Below are 23,949 nucleotides of genomic sequence, written 5' to 3' on the forward strand. Positions count from 1 at the left end.
GGGAGCTGGCGGTGGCAGTGGTTGGAGAATGTTGGAGGGGACGGGGGTCCTCCTCCATCTGACAAGGGCACCGAGCACTGCTGTGGGATCTGCAAACACCAGTGCCGTCGTACGGACAAACAGACCAGTGTTTTGCAAGAGCTGCTGTCCCTCCTGGCGAGGTCAGGCCCCGTGCTCCCCTGGGGCCCCCAGCAGCCCCAGGCTGGGGCAGAGGTAAGGGCAAGGGAGGCAGCTGCTTGCATCCATGCCCTGTCCAGCAGCACCTGGCATCCATCAGAGCCCAGCGGCTCGGCCCCCCTGCACTGCACGTGCACGCGATGCACCGGGGCAGAAGGCAATCGTTTCCCATCTGTGTCCTACGCGGCAGCTGAGCCCTGAGCTGGCCCCGCTCAGCGCCCAGTCCCGGTGCTGCTGTGTGCCGCAGCCACTTCGGCTCTCGCTTTTGCTGGGGGAGAGCTTGGGGGGCCCCCCACTCCTGCCCGCGGCCCCTGACGCCCACCTGCCAGGAGGCCAGCAGCCATCTGCCCGCAAGGTCGTCTGTCCACACCGGGTAAATCTTTAACTGCTTCTTGGGAAACACGTGGGAACTGCCGCTCGTGTGGGTGCCAGGGGTTTTGGAGATGCTGGAAGGGGTGGGAGCCAACAGGACAAGACCCTACTGCCAGCCCCACGCCCTGTGTCCCAGCCAACCCCTCTCCCGTGTGCCTGGTGGGTAGGTATGGGGGAGCAACTCGCCTGGCACAGCCCCCAATTCCTAGAGGGAGGGGGAGGCCCGGGGCGGGGACATGCCTACCCCACCAGTCACATCTCTCTCAGTGTCTCTCCCCTCTGACTAGCTTGCTGTGACTGTGGATTGAAGCGCACCGGTGCTGGTGCCGCAGCCAGCGCGACGGAGAGCGGGCAGGCAAGGGACCCCACGGCGGACAGCCAGCACCACGGTCCAGCCTCCAGGGATGGCCGATAAGTGCAGTGAGGGGCTGCTGGTAAGTGCTGCGATGCGGGAAACAGGCGAGCGTGGGCCACTGCCTTGGGGACCTGGAGCACCTGGCACAGAGAGCAGGACACCAGGGCTCCTGTAAGGCTTGGTGGCCACCTAGGACCCCCCGGCTGGGTTGTGGCACCCCGGTGCTCCCCCAGCACAATGCCTGTGGGGCAGACACAGGCTGCTGCCTGCCCTTAGCCCGCTGCCTGCGAAGCTCCCTGGGTGCGGTGTCCTGCCGTGCCTGGAGATGCTATCGCTGGTCTCAGGCGCTCTGCCTGGCCTTATCGCCTGCCCCAAGCTCTCAGGGTGGGTGGTGAAGGTGGGAAAGCCCTGTCCGGGTGGCTCCTCCATCTGCTCTCTGCAAAGGGTACAGGCACTGCTCCATGCCAGGTGCCCCCAGAAGAGTGTGGGGCTCCTTCCTCTCTGCCTCTCCCAGACTGGGCTGGTAGGATGCTGCGCAGGCAGAGCCAGGTTTTTTCAGGCACCAGTGTGGTGCCTGACCCTCCATCCTTGCACAAGATGCTGTGTGCTGCCTGTACCAGGGACAGCTTTGGGGCACTGTGTGGCTGTGGGATGTGTTCAGTGTGTGCCCTCTTTGGAGGGTCGCAGTGGCTCTGCTGTGCCGGACCTTGGAACAAGTGGTTTGGGAGCCCCAAGCTCGGGTTCCCATGCTGGGCCACTGCACTAGGCAGGCAACTCCAGGGTGGAGTTGACTTTTCCCTTTTTCCCTATGGATGAGAGCTGAACACTGGGGCTGAGTGAGTTGCTGAGCCCTCCCCTTCCTGGGGGGGCTTCCTGAAATAGCTGCATGCTCCAGCCAGAGGGCATGGAGCCAGAACTTCCCTGGGAAGCCAAGAGCCAGGGGAGCAGCGTGCTCCAGCAGGCGCTTCCAGTGTGCTCGTGTGTGCATGGTTCCTCCGCTTGCATGTCCCAGCGTGGCCCCGCTGGCTGTGCCTGCAGTGCGGAGCCCTGTGCCTGTCCTGCCTGCGGCTGGCAGCGTGGAGGGGTCAGGGCAGTTGGTGGGATTTGAAGGCAGGTTTCTCCAGGAGAAGCCCTTGGCTGGGAATGGGAATGTGTCTGGGCTTGGTCAGGGGTCTGTCACAGGGATGTGCTGCTGCCCGTGCAAGGCACTCACCATGGCTTTGTGCTGCCACTGCGTCCTTGCTCCAGGTTGGAGCAGCCAGCATCAACACTGGGGCAAGGGCCGGCATCACACTGGCACCCCCGGCAGGGAGCCAGGTGTGGGAGCGCCCACCCACTCCCAGTCAATCTTTAACTCACTTCTCAGAAGTACCTGACCAGCCCACTGCGGGAAAAGCGCTGGGGTAGAGGTAGGGATGGATGCACATCACTGGCACGTGCTGTGCTGGCTGCCCTGACCCACAGCCCTGTCCCCTACCCCACCTGTGGGGTGCAAGGACACCCCTCGGCAGGACACGGATGATGCTAGGGGACCGGCGTGGGGGCTACAGTGAGGAGGGTGGAAGACAGGTTCCAGTGACAGCATCCCTGCTCCTGGAGCATCCTTGTTCTGCACCAGCTGTGTTAGCCTCAGGAAGGGCTGCGGTGGGATGGGCACTGACTGCTGCTCTGGGGTAGGGACCCAATCTCCTTGGCCTGCCTCCAGGGCCCTGCCAGTTGCTTGGTAAAGCACTGTCCCTCCCTGTCTTCTCATCCCTGCCACCACAGCCCCCAGCCCAGCTGAGTTCCCACAGCACAGTCTCTGCCCAGGGGTGTGTGTGCAGCCCCAGGACTGAATGGGTTTGTGGTGGGGCTTGAGGTGCACAGCCTGTGGAGGGACAAGGGTGGTGGAGGCAGCAGCTAGGCAATGTGCTGCTGTGCCTCAGTTTCCCCACCTATGAGTAGGGCCTGCACCCTCCTTCAGTCCCAGGGTGATGACGATGCTATGTTCTGCTTTTGTGGGCTCTGTGTTTTGTGGATGTCCCAGGGAAGCTCTGCATGCTCACTCCAGAGTTGCAGGCAGGAGGGCAGGCAATGCCCCACCACCTTGCCAAAACCTGGCAGAGGCTGTGGCAGCGGGTGCCCACCAGGCAGCTCCCAGGCCTGTGTCAGGCCCTGTGTGTCCAGGCAGGGAGGTCCCCCTGGGGACACAGGAGGGCAGGGAGGGGCTGACAGCCTCTCCCTCCTCAGCCTTTAAGGACATTTTGTTTTGTCCTCCTCAGGGCGCTTTGTTCAGCCTCCAGCAGTGCCAGCGGCTCCTGACTCCCAGGGCCGCCTTCCTGGCACGGTTGGCCAGCCTTTGGCTCCAGGGTGCCCAGCTCAGGTGGGCTTCTGCAGCCCCCCCCCAGCTCACCCCAGGTGGATACCAGGGAGCTGCTCCCACCATGCTGCTGGAGGGTCAGGGCTGGGGGTCAGCCTGCCTGTCCCAGACACCACCAGCAGCGCTGTGCCGCTGGGCAGTGGCTGTGGGCAGGGGGGCCAGCAGCGCCCTGAGCTGCGGAAGTGGCTCTTGGCTGTGGGAGCCCTTCCTGGAATACCAAGGGGCAGCAATGGGGGGGCTGGCGGGGGAATTTTTCTGCCTGAACGCCCTGGGAGAATCATGTCCACCCCAGGAGAATGGGGCCGAAGAAAGGCAGCCTGGGCAGGAAGAGCCTGGAAAGGGGATGGTGGCACCAGGGCAGGTCCCTGTGCATTGTCCCCGCAGCCCTGCTCAGGGATGAAGTGACAGGGGCTGGGAGACCCATGGCCGTTCCCAGTGTGCCCAGCACCCCTACCTCACTGGTGCAGCCCCCAGCTGGGCTGAGGACCAGGATGTCAGGGGAGGTCAGGGTCCAGCTGCAGGACTTTCATTTCCAGCAGCGTGTCCCTGTGGGGCTGGCAGTCCTGCTTCCCTGGGCTGTTGCAGGAGCAGTGCTGTGTGCCCAGCACCCCCAGGATGGGCAGTGGGTCCTGCTGTGCGGCGCGTGGCATTCCCAGGGCAGGGTGTCTGGTGGTGGCATGGAGATGGCCCAGGCAAAGCAGTGCAGCTGAACCAGAGCATGGAGGGATGGTTGTGTGGGCACATCGCGAGGTGTTGGGGCATGGGGGTGCCTTTCCTGGCTGTGAACAGGGCAGGGCTGATCTGGGGTCACTGGCACCTGCACAGTGTGGGGTAGCTCTGGGCTTGCACGCATCCCAAGGAGGGGGAACACTTGGGTGCTGCCATTGTATGGACAGGGCATGTCCCAAGCTACTGGTGTCCAATGCAGGAAGGGACGGGGACAGGCACAGGGTTCCAGTGTGCGGGCAGCCAAGCGCCCGCCCCGCACACGTGTGCTGTTCACGTGCACGACTCTGCTGCCCGGACCCCAGATGGTCGCCCGAAAGCGCCGGCTCGTCCCCCCGCCCTCGGCGCACCATCACGCCTCGATGGCGCATTGGCACTGCTCCCCAGCCGGGGCACGGGGCTGGGAGCAGCTGGGGCACCCCGAGCCTGGCTGGGGGGCACCCCGTGCCTGCCCTCCTGTGGGATACAGCACCCCACCAGGGTCCCACCCTGTACTGGCAAGGGGGTGAGTGAGGAGGCTGCGGGGTGCCCGCATGGGCAGGGGTGTCGCAGCACAGCCCTCTTGTTGGCCAGATGGTACCCCGTGGGGCAGTGACCTTGTGAGGGTTGCCATGATGTCGCCAGTGGTGTGATGTCAGAGTGAAGTAGCATGTCACCGGACTGGGGATGTGCCAGCAAGCAGGCTCGTCCCCATGTCCCTGTCCCCCAGTGGGGCCATGCCTGGTTCCCGCAGCCCTTGAGTACCCGGGGTTGGGGTCGAGTGTGCGGTCCCAGATGGCTGCATGGGTGATAGGCATGGGGTGGGAACACGTGTGGGCCTGGGGGTGTTGGGGTTTGGGAATGAGGGGCTCTGAGGGGAGATGGCCCTCTGCCACGCTTCAAGCACAGGTCCCTGGCCAGACAGGCAGCGGTGCCCGCAGGGAGGGCAGTGCTGCCCACCAGAGCGTGCGGGGCTGCGAGCAGCTGGACCCCGCTAATGAGGCCTCATTAAGCAGGACGGGGCTCAGCCTGCTGTGCAGCCTGCCCTGCCAGTGCCTGCTGTAGGGGGGGCACCTGCCTCATGGGGGCACGGCTCGTCAGAGGGAAACTGAGGCAGGGGGTCCCCACAGTGTGGGGCAGGCGGGGATGGTTGGGGACCAGTGCCACAGCAGGGCGGGCGGCGAGGGGCTGAGCCTGGCCAGGAGGCAAGCAGGGAGTGGTGCCAAGCGCCGGAGGCAGCGGGCGGGGGGGAGGCGGGCAGGCGGTTGCTGTGCCGGAGCCTGAGGTGCCAATGAAGCTGGGGACTCACCGAGACGGCCAGCCTGGCCCCCCGGACAGCCGCCACGGACAGCCGGGCCCCCCTTGGCCCCTTCATCAGGTCAGTGGGGAGGCAAGAGCGGGGTCTCGGGGGCAGAGTTGGGGGCCAGGCTGGATGGCAGCCATGCCAGTGCTTCCCCACACTGCCATGGGTCTCCAAGCCCCTTTGTGCCAGCTCAGGGGTGATGATGGCGAAGTGGGGCTGAGGCACAGCTGCAGCTCTCTGCCATTGAACTCTGGAGAGGCACCCCTAAGCCCCACAGTCAGGGGTGTGGGGTGCCCTGGGGAGGGAGGGCATGGCACCTCACCAAGCCCCTCTGCAGCTTCAGCTGTGTTGGGAACAAGAAGAGATTGCCTGAGATGTGTGTTTGTTAACTCTGGAGACTACTGATTGCAAGTGGGGTGCAAAGCACCCCTTTGCCTTGCTCCATGCTGCAGGGGTGGAGTCTAGCAAAGATTTGCCATGCTTCTTCCCCCTGCCCCCATTTCATGGGTGTCAGTGAGCAATGAGCAATGTCAAAGTTTACCCCAGCCCCCCCATGGCACCCTGGGGCTGGTGGTGCTGCAGGTGGCTGGCACAGCGTGCTTAGGACTGTCAGTGGGGCTGGGCAGCCTCCCTGCATCAGGAGTGCTCAGGGTCTTGGGATTTAGACATCCTACTCAGCACTGTATCACACTGGCCCTGGGAGTGCCCCCTTTCTTGTGCCCATCTGGGAACCCATGGCTGATGCTGCCATTGGCTGTGCCAGGTGCCAGTGCCCCACGCTGTGCCTCTGCCGCACCAGGACAGGGGTAGGTGTGGGGCTGGGCACTGCAGAGAGCGATGGGTATGGCTGGGACCTGGCAGAGCTGGGACAGGCAGGCTGGCAGGGCATGACAGCCTCTGCTCCAGGGCAGGCACTTGTGAGTTCTTCACCCCATATGCCAGAGGCAGGAAGGGTGGAGGTGGAGGCTGATCCTGGGGGTGCCCCCTTCCCCTTCCCTCCCCCACAACTGCAGCACCCAGGAGCTGTGGCTGGATGGTGAAGGGATCTGGGACAGCCATCAAAGGCACCCCATCCTCAGGGAACCCTCTCCAAGTCATTCCATCCCTCCATTTACAGGGACCCCCACCCCAGGCTGGGTTATCCTGAGTCAGGCATCCTGTACCCCACTTCCCTGCCCTGGAAGAATGGCTGTTTTGGCAAATGTTGTAGCTAGTATCTGTTTATACTTTCGGGCAGCCCCTGCCTTGCCTGGCCATAACTGCATCACCATGGCGAAGGGCAATGACATCAAGCTGATGACATCAAGGGCTGACTGGTACCCTGCATTGACATTGCAGGAGCAGCCTTGGTACCCCATTAGGAGGCTGTGGAAGGAATTGGTCGTCCCTCACTGGTTCAGGGATGGCTGGATAAAGCTGGTGCCCCACAGAATGCTTCTGCTGTGCTGAAATACCCCCATGGCAGGCAGTTTGAGTAGGGGAAAAAGACGGGGGGACTCCATGCTGGAGATGCCTCCTATGGAGACATCCCCCCCGCCCTCCACTTCCCAGCATTACCCCCGCCACTGCCATGAGCTTCCCAGCCATAAATCAGGGCCCCTTTGGGAAGTGGGGGGCATCCGGGCACCCCAGCCAAGCTGTCATTATGCAAGACGATGCTGCTTAGCATGAGAAAGGCCCCGGTGCCAAGCGCTGTGATGGATGATCCCCACTCTGCTGGGCTGGGGATGCTTTGGCCATGTGTGGGGGGAGAATGGGGAAAGGGAAGGAACGATGCCCTGGGCACCTTTTGGGGACATTTGGGGTGCCCTGGGCAACCTTCCTCCCCCTCTAATGTTTTCACCCAAACCAAGCGTCTTTGGGGGCTGTATGGGAGAACATGCATGGAAAATTTGTGTTGTGGGTACAGGGTCCCCCCTGTACAGAGGCTGCATCCTTGCTGAGGGTGGGAGGCATCTCCCTCATGGGAGCCTAGGTCTGTCCCAGCCCACAGTGGGGATGGGGCGGTGTCTCATTTCCTGGGTGCCTGGGTTCTCTGTGCCTTCCCCGAGCCCCACTTTTACCGTGTGGGGTTGGGAGGGAGGTTAATGAGTGTAAAGGACAGGATGACCTTCCTGGATTTGGGGGGGGGGGGGGGGGGGGGAGTTGTAGCAAGCTGAGGGATGAGCATGCAAGCGTGTGCGCACGTGTGTGTGCCTGTGCACGCACGGGCACACATGTGGCTGCCCCCTTATTTGGGACAAGCGTGCTGAAGCCCCATGCTGCAGGATGAGTGGGGGTGGGGGGGTGGGGAGCAGAAGCAGAAGCCTGGTACTCTCATTGCACTGGTCCCAGGCAGCCCAGAGCTGGGGTGCCCCACTGGGCATGGGGGTGAAGCCACGGTGGGGTCACCTGAGCAGAGGTGTGGTCTTCTGGTTTTAGGACAGGGATGAGGTCCCCTTTGGCCACTGGGGCTTCAGGCTGAGCTGGGGCCATGCAGTGTTGTCCCCCCACCAAGACCCCTTCCAGGGAAGCGGGAGTGCTTCCCCCCTTTCTGCTGGCCATGTTGCTCATTAGGGGCCTCGTTAGTGTGAGCAATTTAATCAGAGGCTTCCCGATCGGATCAGCCTGCTCGAGCGGGCAGCGTGCCCCAGCGTGGGGACAGTGCCAACGTTCCCCCCACCCTGGATATCCCTCAGCCTGGCTTCTGTTCAGCACCCCACAATAAGACCCTCCCCCGGGGGGGGTGTCCCCCAGTGCTCATTTCTGATATAGCCCATGGGTTCTGGCGAGGGCACCCCAGCACCCTGGCTGGGCACCCCTTATAGCCCCTACAGCCTAGCCCAGGGTGCCCGCCGAGCCCCGCATCGCCCCTCTCCCCCAGCCCTGCACCCTGGCAGCCCCCCCGCCGCCCCCGGCGCGTGCGGGCCCCGCTCACAGCAGATGGCTTTGTTTGGCAGCGCGGTGCCGGAGTCACCGGGCAGCACGTCCCGGCTGTGCCGGCCCTAATCGAATGATACGGTTAGGTGCACCGCGCCTGCTGCCCGCGCCCCGCCGGCGTGAGTAGATCCGAAGCGACGGCTCCCATTTGTGGCCTGCTCGCTGCCAGCGTCAGCCATCGGAGCCACGGGGAGGGGGGGTTGTGGAGTGGAACGGGGGCGGGGGGAGAAAGCAGTGTGAGCGGGCATGAGCGTGGGGGTGCCTGTGGTGAGGAGACTGGCACCACACATCTCTGGAGTCCTAGGGCTGATGGCACCCCATGCTGCTCCTGTGGGGTTGTGGGTGCTGTGGGGCCCTGGGCTGAGCAGTATCCTCATCCCGTGCACCCATCGCCTGGCCTCAGGTGGGGACAGGGTGTCTCAGGGCACCTATGGCACCCCAAAATGCCATCTGCCCTCAGCCCAAACTGCTGGAGCTGGGCAGCATCCAGGCAGGACATTAGCGCGGGCTTGGGGCCACGCTGAGACAGAGCCATGGGGTGACAAGTGCCATCTCCATCAGGGGTAACGGGCGCCTGTCCCTGTTGTTGTTGTCATCCCCGGTGTGAGCTCACATTGTGTGGCAGCCTGCACAAAGCACCCTTTCTTGCCCCTGCCCAGCCCCTCCTTAGTCCCCTGTGGGGAGGGCTGGCTGGGTGCTGGAGCTGTCCCCAGGGGACCCACCTGCATGAGACCCCCCCCTCCACCGTGCTGCCCTGACCAGGCACTGAGCCAGTGGCAGGGTGCCGGCTGCAGCAGGGTGCCTTTCCCAGGGGGTACCCAGGCCCCTGCCTGCTCTAATCACTGCACCCCACTTTATGTTGAGTGGGGGCCCTGCTTCACCCCAGGTGTCCCACTGTCTCCCCCCAGCCATGGGCAGTGGTCACCCAGCAGGGCCCCTCTGTTGTTGGGGGCGGGAAGGCGGGGGGGGGCATGGGAACAGAGGCCCCTTTGTGCTCAGGCGCCTGGACCTGCTTTGTATGAGTTGCAGGCTCTTCCTTTGCTGCAGCCGGGCTCCAGGGAGAGCTATTCATCGGGGGGGCCACCGCCACTGCCCTCCCCCTCCTTGGCGCTGTCTGTGTGGCAAGAGATGGGGGGCTGGCATGGGGGAGGGATGGGGCAGGATACAGGGGACCACCCAGCCCTGCTCAGTGGCTGTTGCCCCTCTGATGGGGCTGGCAGGGGGGTCCCTGGTTGACACGCCCCACGGCATCTCTCTGCAGAATGGCACCGTGCCCGGGGAGCAGGGCAAGCAGGACAAGAGCGTCAAGCGTGGCAACTGGGGCAACCAGATCGAGTTTGTGCTGACCAGTGTGGGCTACGCCGTGGGACTGGGCAACGTCTGGCGCTTCCCGTACCTCTGCTACCGCAATGGGGGAGGTGGGTGTCAGGGGGGAGTCTGGGGGAGTGGGGTGCCCTGGGGCAGGGATGGGGGGTTGTGCACCCATCCCCATTTGGTGCTTGCTGGCCCCAGGTGACCCCTGGCCATGCTGGGGTTGTTGCCCACTCTCACTGTCTGGTTCTTGCCCTTCAGGTGCCTTCATGTTCCCCTACTTCATCATGCTGGTGTTTTGTGGCATCCCCCTCTTCTTCATGGAGCTCTCCTTCGGGCAGTTCGCCAGCCAGGGCTGCCTCGGTGTCTGGAGGGTCAGCCCCATGTTCAAAGGTAAGGGACTACCCATGTCCAGTGACACACACCAGCACGGGGTGCCCGTTGGCGCAGCCCCCAGCCCGTGGCAGGTCCCCCCCCACACCCTGTGTCCCCTACGCGCACGCCTCTGGCCTGTTGTGCAGCCCTGCACAGGCAGCTGCAGCTCGCACAGCTCTGCCTGCCTTGCACACGCGTGCCTTGCACACACACCACTGCCTGAGCTAGGGGGTCCACGGTGTGCACACCCACCCTGAGCTGCCCTGCCCTGCACCCACAGCCCGCCTGGCATCCCCAGCACGCCGTTACGCGTGGCCCTGTACACATGACACATGCCCTGCGCACACCCCAGCCCTGCACTGGCAGCCACTGCAGGCATTACACACACATCCCTGCACATGCTGCACGTGTGCCCCCTGCATCAGCCTTGCAGAGGCCACACTCGTGTCCCTGAAGATGCTGGCAGTGCCCATGGCCCCTCCAGCTGTTGGGCACGGTGTGGCAGTCTTCCCCCCACCTCATGGGCGGTGCGTGCTGTGCCCACACACTGGGTGCTGGCCATGTTCTGAGCTTGTCCTGCCTGGCTGTACCCTGGTCTGGCTGCACCTTGGTGTGCTCCCATGCTGCTGTCTGTCCCAGCACACACCCATTGCCTGCGGGAGTGGCAGCTTGTGTGTTCACACTGCGCTCTGCACCATGGCGTGTTCAGCCTGTGTCCATGTCCCTGTGCTTGTGTGGCCTCTGTAACCTGCCACCACGTAGCTGCATCCCTGAAGTCACCATGGCCATGCAAGGATGGATTCTCACCCAGTGGTTCTCCAGCTCTGCAGACCCCAAGGTGCTTTGCCATGTGGCCCAGGGCACCCTATGCACCACCAGGCTTGCTTGGAGGTAGAGGACCCCATGCAAGGTGGTGGGTTGAGCCGTGCAGTGCTCCCCAGCCCCGTGTGACAGCCAGGCCCCGAGTCACAGCGTGGCTGCAGAGCTGCTGACAGCGCCGCGTGCCGCCTGCGCTTCCTGCACCGCGACACGCCGTGCCCGCGCTGTGCCGCACCGTGCTGCTCACCCCTTCCCGGTGCTGTTCCCAGGCGTGGGCTACGGGATGATGGTGGTGTCCACATTCATCGGGATCTACTACAACGTGGTGATCTGTATTGCCTTCTACTACTTCTTTGTGTCCATGACGCGCGTGCTGCCCTGGACGTACTGCAGCAACGCCTGGAACACGCCCGACTGCATGGGGGTGCTGGACGGGAACCTCTCCAGTCGCGCTGCCCTCAACCTCACCCGCTTCCTCAACACCACCCAGAAGCGCACCAGCCCCAGCGAGGAGTACTGGAGGTACTGGGGCTGGGGACAGGAGGAGGAGGAGGGTGGTAGTGGCGTGGCGCGGGGCACCTCTAACGCCAGCTGCCCCCTGCCCAGGAGGTACGTGCTGAACCTGTCGGATGACATCGGGAACCTGGGAGAAGTGCGGCTGCCGCTCCTGGGCTGCCTGGGCGTCTCCTGGGTCGTCGTCTTCCTCTGCCTCATCAAAGGCGTCAAGTCCTCTGGGAAGGTACCTGGCTCTGGGCCCCACCCGTGGGTGTGGACACCCCCCTGCAATGGCCATGTCCCCTCCAGCACAGACCCTCCCCTATTGGCATTCACCTCCCATTCGGGACGTGATCCTGCACCTCCTGGGCCATCCCTTCCCTTTGCATGCTCTTCCCACTCTGGGAAAGCCCATACCCCTTCTTGGCAGAGCTCCTCCCATGTGGCCATGGCCCCACCTTCCCTGGCCATAGACCCTCTGCCTGGACCATACCCAGCCACCCCATCCGTTGCTCCACAGTGGGCCATAACCTCTCCCCCAGCCCATAGCACCCCCCCTGGACCAGGCCATACCCCTTGTCCGTGGCCCCATGCCCCAGCCCTGGCCCTGCCCCACTGAGGTGCTGCCCCACAGGTGGTGTACTTCACGGCCACCTTCCCCTACGTGGTGCTCACCATCCTCTTCGTGCGCGGCATCACACTGGAGGGGGCCCTCACCGGCATCATGTACTACTTGACACCGCAGTGGGACAAGATCCTCGATGCCAAGGTGAGCAGGGACAGGGTGATGGGTGGCTAGATGGGGAACAGGGCTGGGGGACACAGCACTGACCACCTCACTGCCGCAGGTGTGGGGTGATGCAGCCTCACAGATCTTCTACTCGCTGGGCTGTGCCTGGGGTGGGCTCATCACCATGGCCTCCTACAACAAGTTCCACAACAACTGCTACCGGTGAGTGCCCGGCCGTGGCCCTGCAGCTGCTCTGCTGTCTCCCAGCTCCTCCACCAACCCTGATCACTCTCCCTGCAGGGACAGCATCATCATCAGCATCACCAACTGCGGCACCAGTGTCTACGCTGGCTTTGTCATCTTCTCCATCCTGGGCTTCATGGCCAACCACTTGGGTGTGGACATCTCCAAGGTGGCCGACCATGGCCCTGGTCTGGCTTTCGTTGCCTACCCTGAGGCCCTCACCCTTCTTCCTATCTCTCCCCTCTGGTCTATCCTCTTCTTCTTCATGCTAATCCTCCTGGGACTGGGCACACAGGTAGGTCATGGTGGGACTGTGTTGGGGCCAGCAGGTTGTAGTGTCATGCACAAGGAGGTGGTCCAAGCTGATGTGCTGTGCTCTCCACTCTATGCACAGTTCTGCCTGCTGGAGACGCTGGTCACAGCCATCGTGGATGAGGTGGGCAATGAGTGGATCATCCGCAGGAAGACATTCGTGACGCTGGGGGTGGCCGTGGTGGGCTTCCTGCTGGGTGTCCCACTCACTACACAGGTAGGTGACCATGGCCGCTGGTGACGGGGTGTTGTTGCCACAGCAGCCTTACCAGGCTGACACCATCAGCCATGTTCATATCGTTGCCATGACCACCCCGGTGGTGATGGTAACACTCAGGGCCTGGTGTTGCCATGCCAACATTGGTGATGGTATCCAGCCTAAGTATTGCCATGCCAACCCTGGCATCAGGCGTTGCCATGGCAACTGTGATGGTGGTGTCTGGGCTGTGTGTTGCCATGCTGACCCTGGCAGCCTGGCTGTGCTGTTGCCCTGCCGATGGCAGCCGTGCTGCCAGGGCAGCCATGCCAAAGAGTCCCTCTCACAGGCGGGCATCTACTGGCTCCTGCTGATGGACAACTATGCTGCCAGCTTCTCCCTGGTCGTCATCTCCTGCATCATGTGCGTGGCCATCATGTACATCTATGGTAGGTGCAATGCCTTACAGCCAATCAGACGGCAGGGATACCCCAGCCAATCAGTGGGGAGGGAAGGAGGGGTGTATGCTAACTTCTGACCAATCAGCAGTTTGCTGTGTGCTAACTGGCTGAGGAGTGTGGCCTTTGGCCAATCAGGGCAGCCACCACCAGAGGAGTCTACTGGGTCCCATCACTGGTGGGCTGGGTTGGGGGGGGTTGGTGTGGTCCTGGAGCTGGTGCTGAGCTGCACTGGGAGGGGGTTTGGAGCCCCAGTGGGGACCCAGCCTAGCTGTGCAGGGGCTGACAGCCACTCCTCCCCACAGGGTACCGCAACTACTTCAAGGACATTGAGATGATGCTGGGCTTCCAACCCCCGCTCTTCTTCCAGATCTGCTGGCGCTTCATCTCACCTGCCATCATCTTTGTGAGCATCACAAACACAGGACATGGGGCCATAGGAGGAGGGGGCTGGGAGCCTGCCTAGGCCCCACACTTGGGAAGCGGGTGCTGCAGGGGGGCTGCAGGGATGGGGCAGAGCAGGGCAGCCAGGGGGAGGCAGAGCGGGCTGGCTGCTCCCCACTGGCTGATTTTGCCTGTCCCTCCCTAGTTCATCCTGGTCTTCACCGTGATACAGTACCGGCCCATCTCCTACAACGACTATGTCTACCCCACCTGGGCCATCAGCATCGGCTTCCTCATGGCGCTTTCTTCCGTCATCTGCATCCCCATCTACGCCATCTACAAAGTGTGCCGCTCCGAGGGGGACACACTGCTGGAGGTGGGTGGCCAGGGTAGACCCCCCACTTGTCCACACCCAACCTGGGGCTGTCTGCAGAGGCTGTGTGCAAACAGCATCCATGGGACATCCCATTCTCTGGGGCTCCCTGGGGAAGGAGGCTGGTGGAGAGGAGCATGGTGAGTGCTAACCCTGTCTCCATCCTCTCCCTCTCTCTCTCTCTAGCGCTTGAAAAATGCTACCAAGGCGAGCAAGGACTGGGGCCCGGCGCTGGCAGAGCACCGCAGCGGGCGCTATGCCCCAGCGTTCAGCCCCTCCACCGAGTCCCACCTGGAGGTGCAGCCCCTGCAGCCAGAGAAGGACCGGAGTGAGGCGGCGGCTGCCTCCCCCGTGCAGGGCAGCAACGGCTCAGCCCACAGCCAGGACTCCAGACTGTGACCCCCCTGCCATACCCACACCCCCTCTAACCTCTCCTGCGCGGTGACACTTTTGCACCTTCCGCTGGCGGAGCCTGGCTCTGGGCTGCACCGGACCGCGGGGGCTCTCAGCGCCTGTCCCCTCCACCTCCTCGACAGTTAACCCTCTCCCTGCCCCCCCCCGTCCACTCCCCCCCCTCCCCCCCCGACTCCCCCTCCCCGTGCCCCGTGGCGTTCGTTAACCCTCGTGTTTACGGTAACCTTTGTGCACAACGCTGGGACAAGAGAAGAGGGGGCATAGCCCTGGGAGGGCCGGGAGCCAGAGGCACTTTGCAGGGGCCCTGCCCTGGGGCAATGCACAGGATGGGGGGGACCAGGATGCCCCCCAGCTCCTGGCCCCCCCCTGCCCCCCGCAGCTGGGCAGCCTGCCCCACTATGCTGGGGCATGCTTTTGGCCTACCCATGCGGATGGCATGGGGTGGGACCAGGGCTGGGGCTCGCAGGGACTGCCCACAGCTGCCCCGAGCTGTGTGTGCACAGGGACGTGGTGGCAAGGGTTGGCACTGTAGGGACCCCCGGCCCAGGTGGGCACCTGCTGTGGCTCAGAGCCTGCAGGGTCCCATGGGTGGTGGTGCCCAGGGATGGTGCTGGGCACTGGAGCAGCACAGAAAGATGGGGGCAAGCACGCTGCCTGTATGGGCAGCAGGTTCTCACAGCACAAGACACAAGCACTTAGCACACGTTCCTCAAACAGGCACACATGCAGCACACATGGGTACACACGTGTACATATGCACAGTACACCCAGGGCTGGCTGTGCAGGTGGCAAGCTGGTATGCCCCCTCCCTCCCCATGCTGCACTACAACCTCCACACACACCCCCCCCCCCCCCGCAGCACTCTGTGGCCCCGGAGGGACTGAGGGTGCCCACCGGGGTGGCCAGGCACCACCCGCAAAGCTGGGTGCAGCCGTAAGCAGCGTGGGCACAGCCCGGCGCTGCTGCCTGCCCTGCAGCAGGGCAGGAGGCTGGGGAGCACTTAAGCCTGGCTGAGGGGTGATGGGCCGGGGCTGGGGTCCAGCTCTCTCCAGCTGCTCCAGCGTGGGCTGGGGAGGCCTTCCATGGTGCTAAGGGGGAGCAAGATGGACCCATACCCCCCACAGCTGCTGCTAGCAAGAGGTACCAGCAGAGACACGGAGGGCTGCGCCAGCCCACTTGCTCTGAGCCATCTGGGGACATGCAGTCCCCAACCAGTATTAGTGGAGCAGGGTGTGCTGGCAAGGCCGGGTGGTCTGCAACTCTGTCTTCCAGCTCCAGCCAAAAGGTTGGAGCTCTCGAGTTGGGAGGGTGAGGTGGGACCCTTCCCACCCCACTCCTCCCCTCCCAGCCAGCACCTTGTGCTCCCCATGCCCTGAGGTTGGCACAGGGACATGGCACAGCTTGGCACAGCGGCAGGAGGCGGTGGGCAGTGGGCGCAGAGCCCCGGCAGGACGTTCCAGCTCCCCCTGTCCCACGCCCCCACTGTGCCACAGCGAGGGGCGCAGGTTCCCGCATGGTGCCCGTGCCCTGCCCCGTGTGTCACCCCACTACTCTTCACCTCTAATCGTCAGCAATAACGCGCGCGTCCCTCGGCAGCGCTGCCTGTGCCAGTGTCTCTCCCGGTGTAGAGTTCTAAAGTATCCTAGATTTTAATGAGATTTATATTCCTGAGGCTGTGTCCCACTGTGCCCTTCTTTGGGGACCCTGAGGGCGAGGGTGGAGTTGGGGACCGTGTCCCATGGATGCAGCCATCCTTCCCCTCCCTTGGATGCCCAGCACTGGCACTGAACAGCCAGGATGGGCACTGAAGGGTAGGGGCTTGTCCCTGCTGGGGGACAGCATTGTCCCTGAAGGGGAGGGATGGCAAGTGTCCCATGGCAGTGAGGGTACCCAGCTGTGCCTTTACACATGCCCTAGCAGGGGCTGGGCACCTTCGAGGGCCGTAGCCCCCCAGTGCCACCCCAGGGCTGTGCAAGCTGGGCAGGCTCCAAGAGTGGGCACAGAAGGGGGGGTGGGTTGGGGTGGTGGTGTTCTATCCCCCAGCTGGAGGTGGCAGGCAGGGCTTCCCCTGCCCCCACGCTGGATGCTGAAACCATCTCACGGTGACACCCCCTGGTCCCCCCACCCCACAGACCCTGCAAACTTTTGAAACTTTTATTAAATACAAAAACCCCGGTCTCTATGACCGAACGCTGCATTCAACGTACGCTCAAAAAAAGGGTCAAACATTCAAATGTACAAAAGTCACCGGTGCCCCCCCCCCCAATCCCGGTGTGCTGCCCGGCTCCTGACCCCACTGCTCCTGGCCCCACCCCGTGGGGGTGTAGGGGGTGCCAGGCGCTCCCAGTCCCATGGAGGGACACAGGGTTCCCACCCTGCACAGCCCTGGCCTCTCCTGCCTGCAGTCCCCCTGCCCCAGGCCTGGAGGGGAGGGAAGCCAGAGAAGGGGGAGACCCCAGTGGCCCCCAAACCGCCAGCGGGGCACCTGCTGCTGGAGCTGTGGGGCAGCTCCCTGTCCCTGGACCAGCCCTCACCAAGAGGGGCTGAGGGGTGTTAAATGAGCCCCGTATTCCACCCCCCCCCAAAGTGGTGATGACAGGTGAGGGCAGGTGCAGGCAGGGGCTGCACACACACACATACACAATCTGCCTTTAGGGAGGGGGGGACAGGATACAGTCACCACCCCCAGCCCTGGGGAAACTGAGGCACAGCAAGGGGCGTTGCTAACTGGAGGTCTCTGTTTGGCAGAGCTGAGACAGGGCCCGGCTCTAAGCACCAGACTAAAGCAGAGGAAGACAGCGAGCCACGTCTGAGTGCCCAGCAGCATGGGCAGCACCCAGCTGGGGCAGCAACCTCACCCTGATCCTGCCTGCTCAGGGGGCCCAGGCTGCTCGGGCAGCAGCAGCTCCAGTGCTGGCGAAGGGGGAAGCCTGCACCCCGCTTCTTGCAGCGCTGGTGGGGACCCCCTCAGCTCTCCCAGAGCAGCGGGATATCACGCTCCCCACCCAGGGTGCAGGCAGGAGCTGGCATGGGCAGGGGGCTCCTTGCCAGGGCTGGGGCTGCCCCCTCCTCCTGCACCAGGAGCCGCACATTGGGCAGCCGGGCTCGTCCGCCAACACACCGAGTATGGGGCGGGGGTCCTGCAAACACACTCGTGAGAACAGGGGTACAGAGAAATCCTGGGGGCTGAGGGGCGGGCTGGGGAAGAGCCGTCTCCAGAAGGCAGCAGAGTAGGCAGAAAACATCCCTGTCCAGTCCTGGCTCTCGAGCCGGGGCAAAACTCGACGTGCCCAGCCAGCTTGGACACGAGCCGGCTCCCGGCGGCTCTGCTGGCGGCGCGAGCGCTACCCCCGTGCCAGGCGGGGGGGCGGCCTGCCGATCTCCACCGTGATGTTGGTGTACATGGGCTGGCGCGAGACCTCCACCAGCCGGTACTGCAGCGAGCTGATCCCGTCCCGCTTCATCGTCATTTTGGTGTTCTGGATCTTGGTGAACCTGGTGTGAATGGGAGTGAGGTGAGGCAGGGGAGGGCTGGGCGTGGCGCCTGCCATGGTGCCAGCTGTACCTGACCTCCATGGGGGTGAGCAGAGCAGGGGAGCTGGCAGCCAGAGGTAGCCTACCGATCACCCGGTGTCCCGGCTGCCCCGGCCCCTGCGGCTCACTCACCTCTGCGGGTTGGGCTCGTTGTGTTTGTCGCGCTCGTGCTTGATCATGCGGTACCTTCCGATGCGGATGTCGGGCCTCGACACCTTCATGCCATTCAGGGAGATGCTGGGGGTTGGGACCAGAGGGGGATCAGTGCATGAGCACCAGGGTGGAACATCCCCTGGCCCAGAGACCTCTGGGTGAGCCCGCAGCCGAATACAACCCATCCCTGCTGAATCAGGGCTGTGCCAAGCCAATCTGAGCAAAGCCAGACCAGGGCTGGGCTAGTGCCACAGCAGAGGGTGCCACATGCCTCATGACAGAGTGTGCCCAAAGCACAGCACCGCTCCTGCCCTGTGACCCCCGGCTGCAGCTGCAGCCACTCAGCCCTTGCTGCTTACATTTTCCAAATGCCAGCTCCGGGCCCTTCCCTCGGGGCCCTCCTCACACGCTAAGGGCTGTCTGAAGAGCTCCCAGAGCTCCACAGGATGCTTCTTCCTCACCCCGAGCCCACCTTGGATGGAAAACACCATGTGCCACCATGCCCGCGGCACACGCAAGGGGCGTTTCGCTCCCCGGGTATTAGCGGCTGGTTGTGCCCCACCGGTCGCATCCTGCTTGCCCAGGCAGCACCGTGGGGAAACCTTTGGGAGATGAGGCGGGAGCCATCCGGCTCCGGCACCCAACGCGGGGTGCGTGTGGGGGGATCCGGCTGCGGCTCTGCATGCGGCTGTGCTGCGGCCTGCTGGCTGCCGGCAGAAATGCCTCTCCGGCTGCTGCGTGGCTGCCACGGAGCCGCTTCCAAGTTTTGCATCCCAGCCCCGGATGTTTCCAAGTTTAGCAACCTGGCCCCAGCCTGGCGCGGAGCCCGCAAGCGTGCCACCCCGCTGGTGCTGGCGCAGCTCCCTGCCACAGCAGGAGGGGGCTGGGCCCCACCACGCTGGGGGGACTTAGCCACAAGGAAGAGTCCCAACACCCTGGGAGGAGCCAGCTCCGTCCCCGCGGGTCACAAGGAAGGGACTCACCACGCTGGGAGGAGCCAGCTCCATCCCCGAGGGTCTCCAGCTCTCCCATTGGAGGGTAATTAAATCCCTCCCTGCCATGTGGCTTGACCACAAACCCTGGAGCTGGTGAGAGTGCCAGCTCTATGCTTGGTGAGGACCCCCAGCCCACCCCGACCCACTGGTGCTGCCGAGAGCTTGGCACCTACCGGTTAAAGATGTCGTCGTCCTCTCCTCCCCAGCCCCAGTACTCATTGGGAAAGCCGTTGATCTTCAGGAACTGGGTCTTGCTCAGCCCAGAGACACCACCGAAGTAGCCGGCGTAGGGCAGCCTGCAGGGTGACAGCACACAGGTCAGCCCCAGGGGGACCCCAAGGGACAAGCACCAGCCCTCTCCCATCCCACTTCCCTAATTTGAACCAGCAACCCCACGCCTTCCCCAGGCAAGCACTAAGGCTGGTGTCCCTGGTGTACTCCCAGCCCTGCAGAGCACCCACCTGAACCCAAACTTGTCCATGCCAACAGCAAAGTGCCGCGGCTGCTCGTAGCAGCGATAGAGGTTGCGGTCGTCCATGGGGATGAGGTCCACGTCACTGAAGATGAAGCAGTCATACTCCTCATCATCCTTGAGGGCCTCCAGGAACCCCACATTGAGCAGCTTGGCCCGGTTGAAGGTGTCCTCGCCGAACTGCGGGGCAGAGCTCAGCAACCCTCGCCTGCCCACCCTGTCCCTGCCAACCCCTGGGCCCTGCCCCCCTCACCTGGTTGATGATGTAGATGCCGTAAGCCACCTTCTGCCGGCGCAGGATGGGGTGCAGGTAGTGCAGCCAGTACTTGAGGTGGTGTTCGCGGTGCCGGAAGGGGATGAGGATGGCCACCTTCTGCCGGGGCAGGCAGTCCGGGGGAGTGTACTTGCCACCCTGGCGCACATCAGGGTTCTCCCGCTGCACCCGCTCCATGCTCATGGGAGAGCTGAACTCGATGAGCAGGCGCCCGACTGCAAGAGGGAGGGCAGGGTGATGCCCACAGGACGGGACACCGTCGGGGGCACAGTCACCTGCTGCTTCTAGCCAGGCCGTTGGAGCAAACAGCAAGGGGGATGTGTAAGGGGAACTGGCACTACCGAGGGCAGAGGATGCTCAAAACCTTTCCCGAACAGGGGCACAGATAATGGGTAAGCCACTGACAAAACCTGAAACCAGCTGTCCTGGTAGCAGTTCCAGGCTGAGGTTTCTTCACCACTCCACCCATGGGACCACTGGGAAGCTGTGACCAGGGCCCAGGGGATGGAGATGCCACCCACAAGCCCCATGCTCAGAGCCAGAGCCCAACTACCCCCCACGCTCACCCCACACATCTCACCTAAGCCGGGAGGTGTCTCCTGGCAGGGCTGCAAGGGCTTCTCGGTGGTAGACTGGTTGGCACTGGGCTTGGCGCTGGGAGATGGGGCCTCAGCACTGGCCGGCCCATAGCTGGGGACAGTGCCATTGGGGCGGGAGGAGTTGGAGAAGGGGTGGCCACGCGAGGCATTCCTGGCATTGAAGCGGCTGAAGAAGTCCAGGTGCTGCGCGTAGACGTCGAAGTAGAGGATCATGATGATGACAAAGTGGAGCAGGCAGAGCAGCAGCACGGCCTTGCAAATCCTTTCCAGGGTCACCCCCAAGAGCAGCCTGGTCATCTTCTGGGCATGGGCAGGCGGACATGTGCACTCAGTGGGGCAGGGGGGCGGCTCCAGCCACGGTCCTGATCCTGCTGAGACACCTCAATCTCAGGAAACTTCCACGCTGAGTCCCCTACCTGAACAACACCAGGACAGCAGGAGCAGCACAGGCCTGATGAGGAGGTGATGGGCTCACAGGTTGGTATGCCAGAAAGCACCCTGGGGGGATGCAGAACTTAGACCCCTGCCCTGAAGGCACAGCCATGAAGACTTGAGAGGTCCCCAGACCCACGCAGCAGGTCTCCTTGCTTTCAAAGTCCAAAGCCAGGCCAGATTCAACCCCACAAGATGGGGACCGGGATACCTCCAAGGGTGCTGCAAAGAGCATCCATGGAAGCTGAATGTTTGGAGAAGGTTCTGCTTTCCCAAAACACAGCCAACCTGGGGTCTCCCAAAGGCACCGTGAGTACCCTCACCAGCCACCTCTTCCAAAGGCACCCCACTCCCCTGCTCCCCACCCTTGAGTGCTGTTGCCCAGCAGCAGCACTGAAGAGGGGCTGGCAGCCAACGCCATGCAGGCAGGGGCCCTCTGTGGGGTGCCCAAGCAGGGTGAGCAGCTGCCCAACAGACATCCAGCCAAGTGGGATGTCCCAGCCCCCCCAAGGGCAGGGGTCCCTGCTGCATCCAGGCGAGGTCCAGCTTACAATCAGTGGTGTGGGTCCTCTCTCCTTCTGCTGCTGGTGGCGTGGCCCCTGGGAGCCGCTGGGAGCCAGGGTCCCCTTATCTCCCACATGACACCTGGAGCGGAGCCAGGGCCCTGCTGGGAAGGCAGCTGGGAGAGTCACCGGACAGCCCCAGCCAAGCCAAACCATCCGGCCCTTCCCAGTCCCGCCACTGCCAGGGCTCGGGCTGCAGCACAGCTCTGCACCCCAGGTCCCAGCCCCGGTCTCAGCTCTCTGGGAAGCTGCTAGGACAGGGCAAGACAGCCACAGGGGACGGACACGGCAGCTCACAAGGCTCTGGGAACCCTGTGACAGGCCACTGCCGCTTCAGGACTCCGCAGGCAGGGAGCTGTGGCAGGACCCCCCAGCAGGAGTGCAGCTAGGACCCAAACGTGCTGGCAACCAGCCCAGGGCCTGGGCCAGCCCACCGGCAACTGGCAGCCCCGGCGGTGGGGCCCCTGGGGAGCTGTAGAGCACCCAGCCTGACTGGCAGCAGGCATTAGAAGCGGGGTGCGAAGCAGGACTCCCACCCAGTCCCGCTCTGGCTGCCCTCTCCAAGCTGTGGGCTGACCCCAGCAGCTGTGGGGTGCTGGCAGGAACCTGCTGCAGACAGGGAGGTGCTGGAAAAGGCTGGGAGCCCAACACCTGACCCATGTCCACACTCTTCACAGGATATGGAGCAAGGTCCCTGTGCCAGGAACCCCAACCCCACAAACAAAGACCCCAACCTCACAGCCAAACTTGTTCTAGAAAGTCACCCCCTGGAGAAAAACTGGGTTTGTTATGATCTCCCAAACCTTCTTGTGGTCATGGCGCCCTGTCACCAAGCGCAGCCCTTGACGTAGGGACCTGACTGCCCCCAACACCTGCCAGAAACCCTCCCCAAACCCCCCTCAGCCCTCACAGCAGGCAGCACATTGAGTCGTGGTGTCTCAACAGCCAGGCAGGGAGGTGCTAGGGAGAAATAAGAGCATGTTTTAAGGACTCTAGCGGGGTGGTCAATAAGGCGAGTGGAGTGCAATGCTCAATGTGAACAAAAATGAAGCCCACAAGCACGAGTGGGCTTAAAAGCACCCGCTAAGCGGGGGGCTATGAAATGTGATGTTACCCCCCTATGCCGCAGTATCTTTGCAAGGTGTGAGAGGCCAAAATCAACCTGGGGCTGGGGAGCTGGTCCCCGGGGATTCACCCTGGTGTGGCATGTGTCTTGGGGCTGGTGATGCTCGTTTTGGAGGGGGGCTCCATCCTTCTTCCCGCAGGGCATCCCTGGGCCAGGAGAAGGGAGGTACCAAAGGTGGCACCGGGTCCATCGGCTCTCCCCCCATCCCACCCCTCCTTCCTCCCAGCCAGAAGCTGGGCGAAGAGGCACGTTCAGTACAACCAAACCCCTCTAATTTTTCCCCAGTCCCCCGACACGCACAAAAACTTACTAAAAAACGAGAAACAACCACAAAAAGAGGCTTTTTTCCCGAATCGGGGCGGTGGCACCCATCAGCGACCGGGATCGTATCCCCCGGGTCGCATCCCGGGGCCATCCCGGGCCTCCCCCACCCGGCCAGGCCTGTCCGCGCCGCCCCACTCACCGCGGCCTCGGGGCTGCCGCGCCGCCCCGGCGCCGGTCAGCGGCCCCCGCCGCCTCCGCCTCCTCCTCCTTCTCTTCCTCCTCCAGCCCCGGCCGCCGGCCCGCGGGCTCCCATGCCCGGGGCTGCGGGGGGGCCCTGCCGGCCGGGCCGCCGCACAACCGAGAGCCGCAGGGAGACGGGGCCGCGCCCGCACGCCGGCTCCGCCCGCCGCCGCACCGGGCGGGGCCGCCGTCGCCGACCGCCCCGTGCTCCGGAGCCGCGCTGCCGCCGGGCCAGGCTGGCCCCGCCGGGCCGGGGCTCCTCGGGCGCAGGCCCCACGCACACCCCACGCTTACCCCTCCACCTCCCCGGGATGACCGATGCCCCCCACCCCCGTCCCGGGATGCTCGATGCCCTCCCTCCCCCCGCCCCGGGATGCTCAGCCCTTCGCCCCAAGCCCAGCACCAGGGACCCTCCACGCACCCCCGGGAACACAGGGACAGGACCACGCAGTGTTTCTGTCTCCCGTCCTTCCCGCTGTGCTTTCAGCAGCGTGGGAGGCAGCGCTTTCACCCACCCACCAGGACAACTCCCTCGTTCCTGAGTGTTGGTGCTGGCTCAGCTCCCATCCAAACCTATTTGTGTCTCCTTCCCCACCCCCCGCCGTGTTTCCTAGCAATATCACCCTCCCTGCCACAATGGCATCAACAAAAGATCTTGGGCTGGTCCCACACAGAGCTTGGCCCAAAAGAAACGATCTTTGCCCCATCCACGGCCCTTCCCTTCTTGCCTTTGTGCCCCATTGGAGCAGCCTCTGGCCCCCAAGGCATCTCGGGCCCTGTGCCCAAGCAAGGGCTCCCTTCAGAAGGCAACCTCACAGCAGAGGTGAGAGCAGCACCCAGCAGGCCCAGCTCTGCTCCACCTCTGCAAGCAAACCAGGCTGAATTCTGTCCGATTCCAGCCTCCCACTGCTGGTTTGGTTCTCAGGCATTTCCCCACCAAGTACTTACGTGTGCTCACCAAAGCATCTTGCAGCTCCTGCTGCTCCTAAATGAGACG

General features: G+C 63.7%; 2 protein-coding genes across 4 annotated transcripts; one reads left to right on the top strand and one right to left on the bottom strand.

Annotated features, from left to right (window-relative positions):
- The first annotated feature begins 891 nt into the window (after nt 1-891).
- SLC6A9 (solute carrier family 6 member 9) lies at nt 892-15,971 on the top strand. 2 transcript variants are annotated; one of them, XM_084266471.1, is made up of 13 exons: nt 892-983; nt 9,452-9,608; nt 9,763-9,894; nt 10,965-11,217; nt 11,302-11,434; nt 11,825-11,959; nt 12,039-12,142; nt 12,221-12,458; nt 12,558-12,692; nt 13,021-13,120; nt 13,435-13,535; nt 13,719-13,889; nt 14,073-15,971. In XM_084266471.1, the coding sequence occupies exons 1-13, from the start codon at nt 954-956 to the stop codon at nt 14,283-14,285; spliced, it is 1,902 nt and encodes a 633-aa protein (XP_084122597.1). In that variant the 5' UTR covers nt 892-953; the 3' UTR covers nt 14,286-15,971. The 2 variants fall into 2 exon arrangements, with proteins under 2 accessions (XP_084122597.1, XP_084122596.1); XM_084266470.1 differs by having other exon boundaries at nt 12,221-12,692.
- A 469-nt stretch (nt 15,972-16,440) lies between these two features.
- Nucleotides 16,441-23,034, bottom strand: B4GALT2 (beta-1,4-galactosyltransferase 2). 2 transcript variants are annotated; one of them, XM_084266472.1, is made up of 7 exons: nt 22,912-23,034; nt 20,309-20,695; nt 19,708-19,943; nt 19,444-19,634; nt 19,156-19,278; nt 17,967-18,071; nt 16,441-17,795 (listed from the first exon to the last, which is right to left on the bottom strand). In XM_084266472.1, the coding sequence occupies exons 2-7, from the start codon at nt 20,622-20,624 to the stop codon at nt 17,645-17,647; spliced, it is 1,122 nt and encodes a 373-aa protein (XP_084122598.1). In that variant the 5' UTR covers nt 20,625-20,695; nt 22,912-23,034; the 3' UTR covers nt 16,441-17,644. The 2 variants fall into 2 exon arrangements, with proteins under 2 accessions (XP_084122598.1, XP_084122599.1); XM_084266473.1 differs by lacking the exon at nt 22,912-23,034 and adding an exon at nt 21,311-21,386.
- Between the last annotated feature and the right edge of the window lie 915 nt (nt 23,035-23,949).

The sequence above is a fragment of the Gallinula chloropus genome (genome assembly GCF_964237585.1).
Source record: "Gallinula chloropus genome assembly, chromosome: 6".
Taxonomy (NCBI): domain Eukaryota; kingdom Metazoa; phylum Chordata; class Aves; order Gruiformes; family Rallidae; genus Gallinula; species Gallinula chloropus.

Bases quoted from the DNA above. Each gene is read 5' to 3' on its own strand.
- SLC6A9 (XM_084266470.1), top strand. From the start codon at position 954: ATGGCCGATAAGTGCAGTGAGGGGCTGCTG. The intron at 12,143-12,220 runs GTGAGTGCCCGG...CTCTCCCTGCAG, and splicing joins TTCCACAACAACTGCTACCG to GGACAGCATCATCATCAGCA. The intron at 12,693-13,020 runs GTAGGTGACCAT...TCCCTCTCACAG, and splicing joins GTGTCCCACTCACTACACAG to GCGGGCATCTACTGGCTCCT.
- B4GALT2 (XM_084266472.1), bottom strand. From the start codon at position 20,624: ATGACCAGGCTGCTCTTGGGGGTGACCCTGGAAAGGATTTGCAAGGCC. The intron at 19,944-20,308 runs GTGAGATGTGTG...TCCCTCTTGCAG, and splicing joins GGAGACACCTCCCGGCTTAG to TCGGGCGCCTGCTCATCGAG. The intron at 17,796-17,966 runs GTGAGTGAGCCG...CATTCACACCAG, and splicing joins AACGAGCCCAACCCGCAGAG to GTTCACCAAGATCCAGAACA.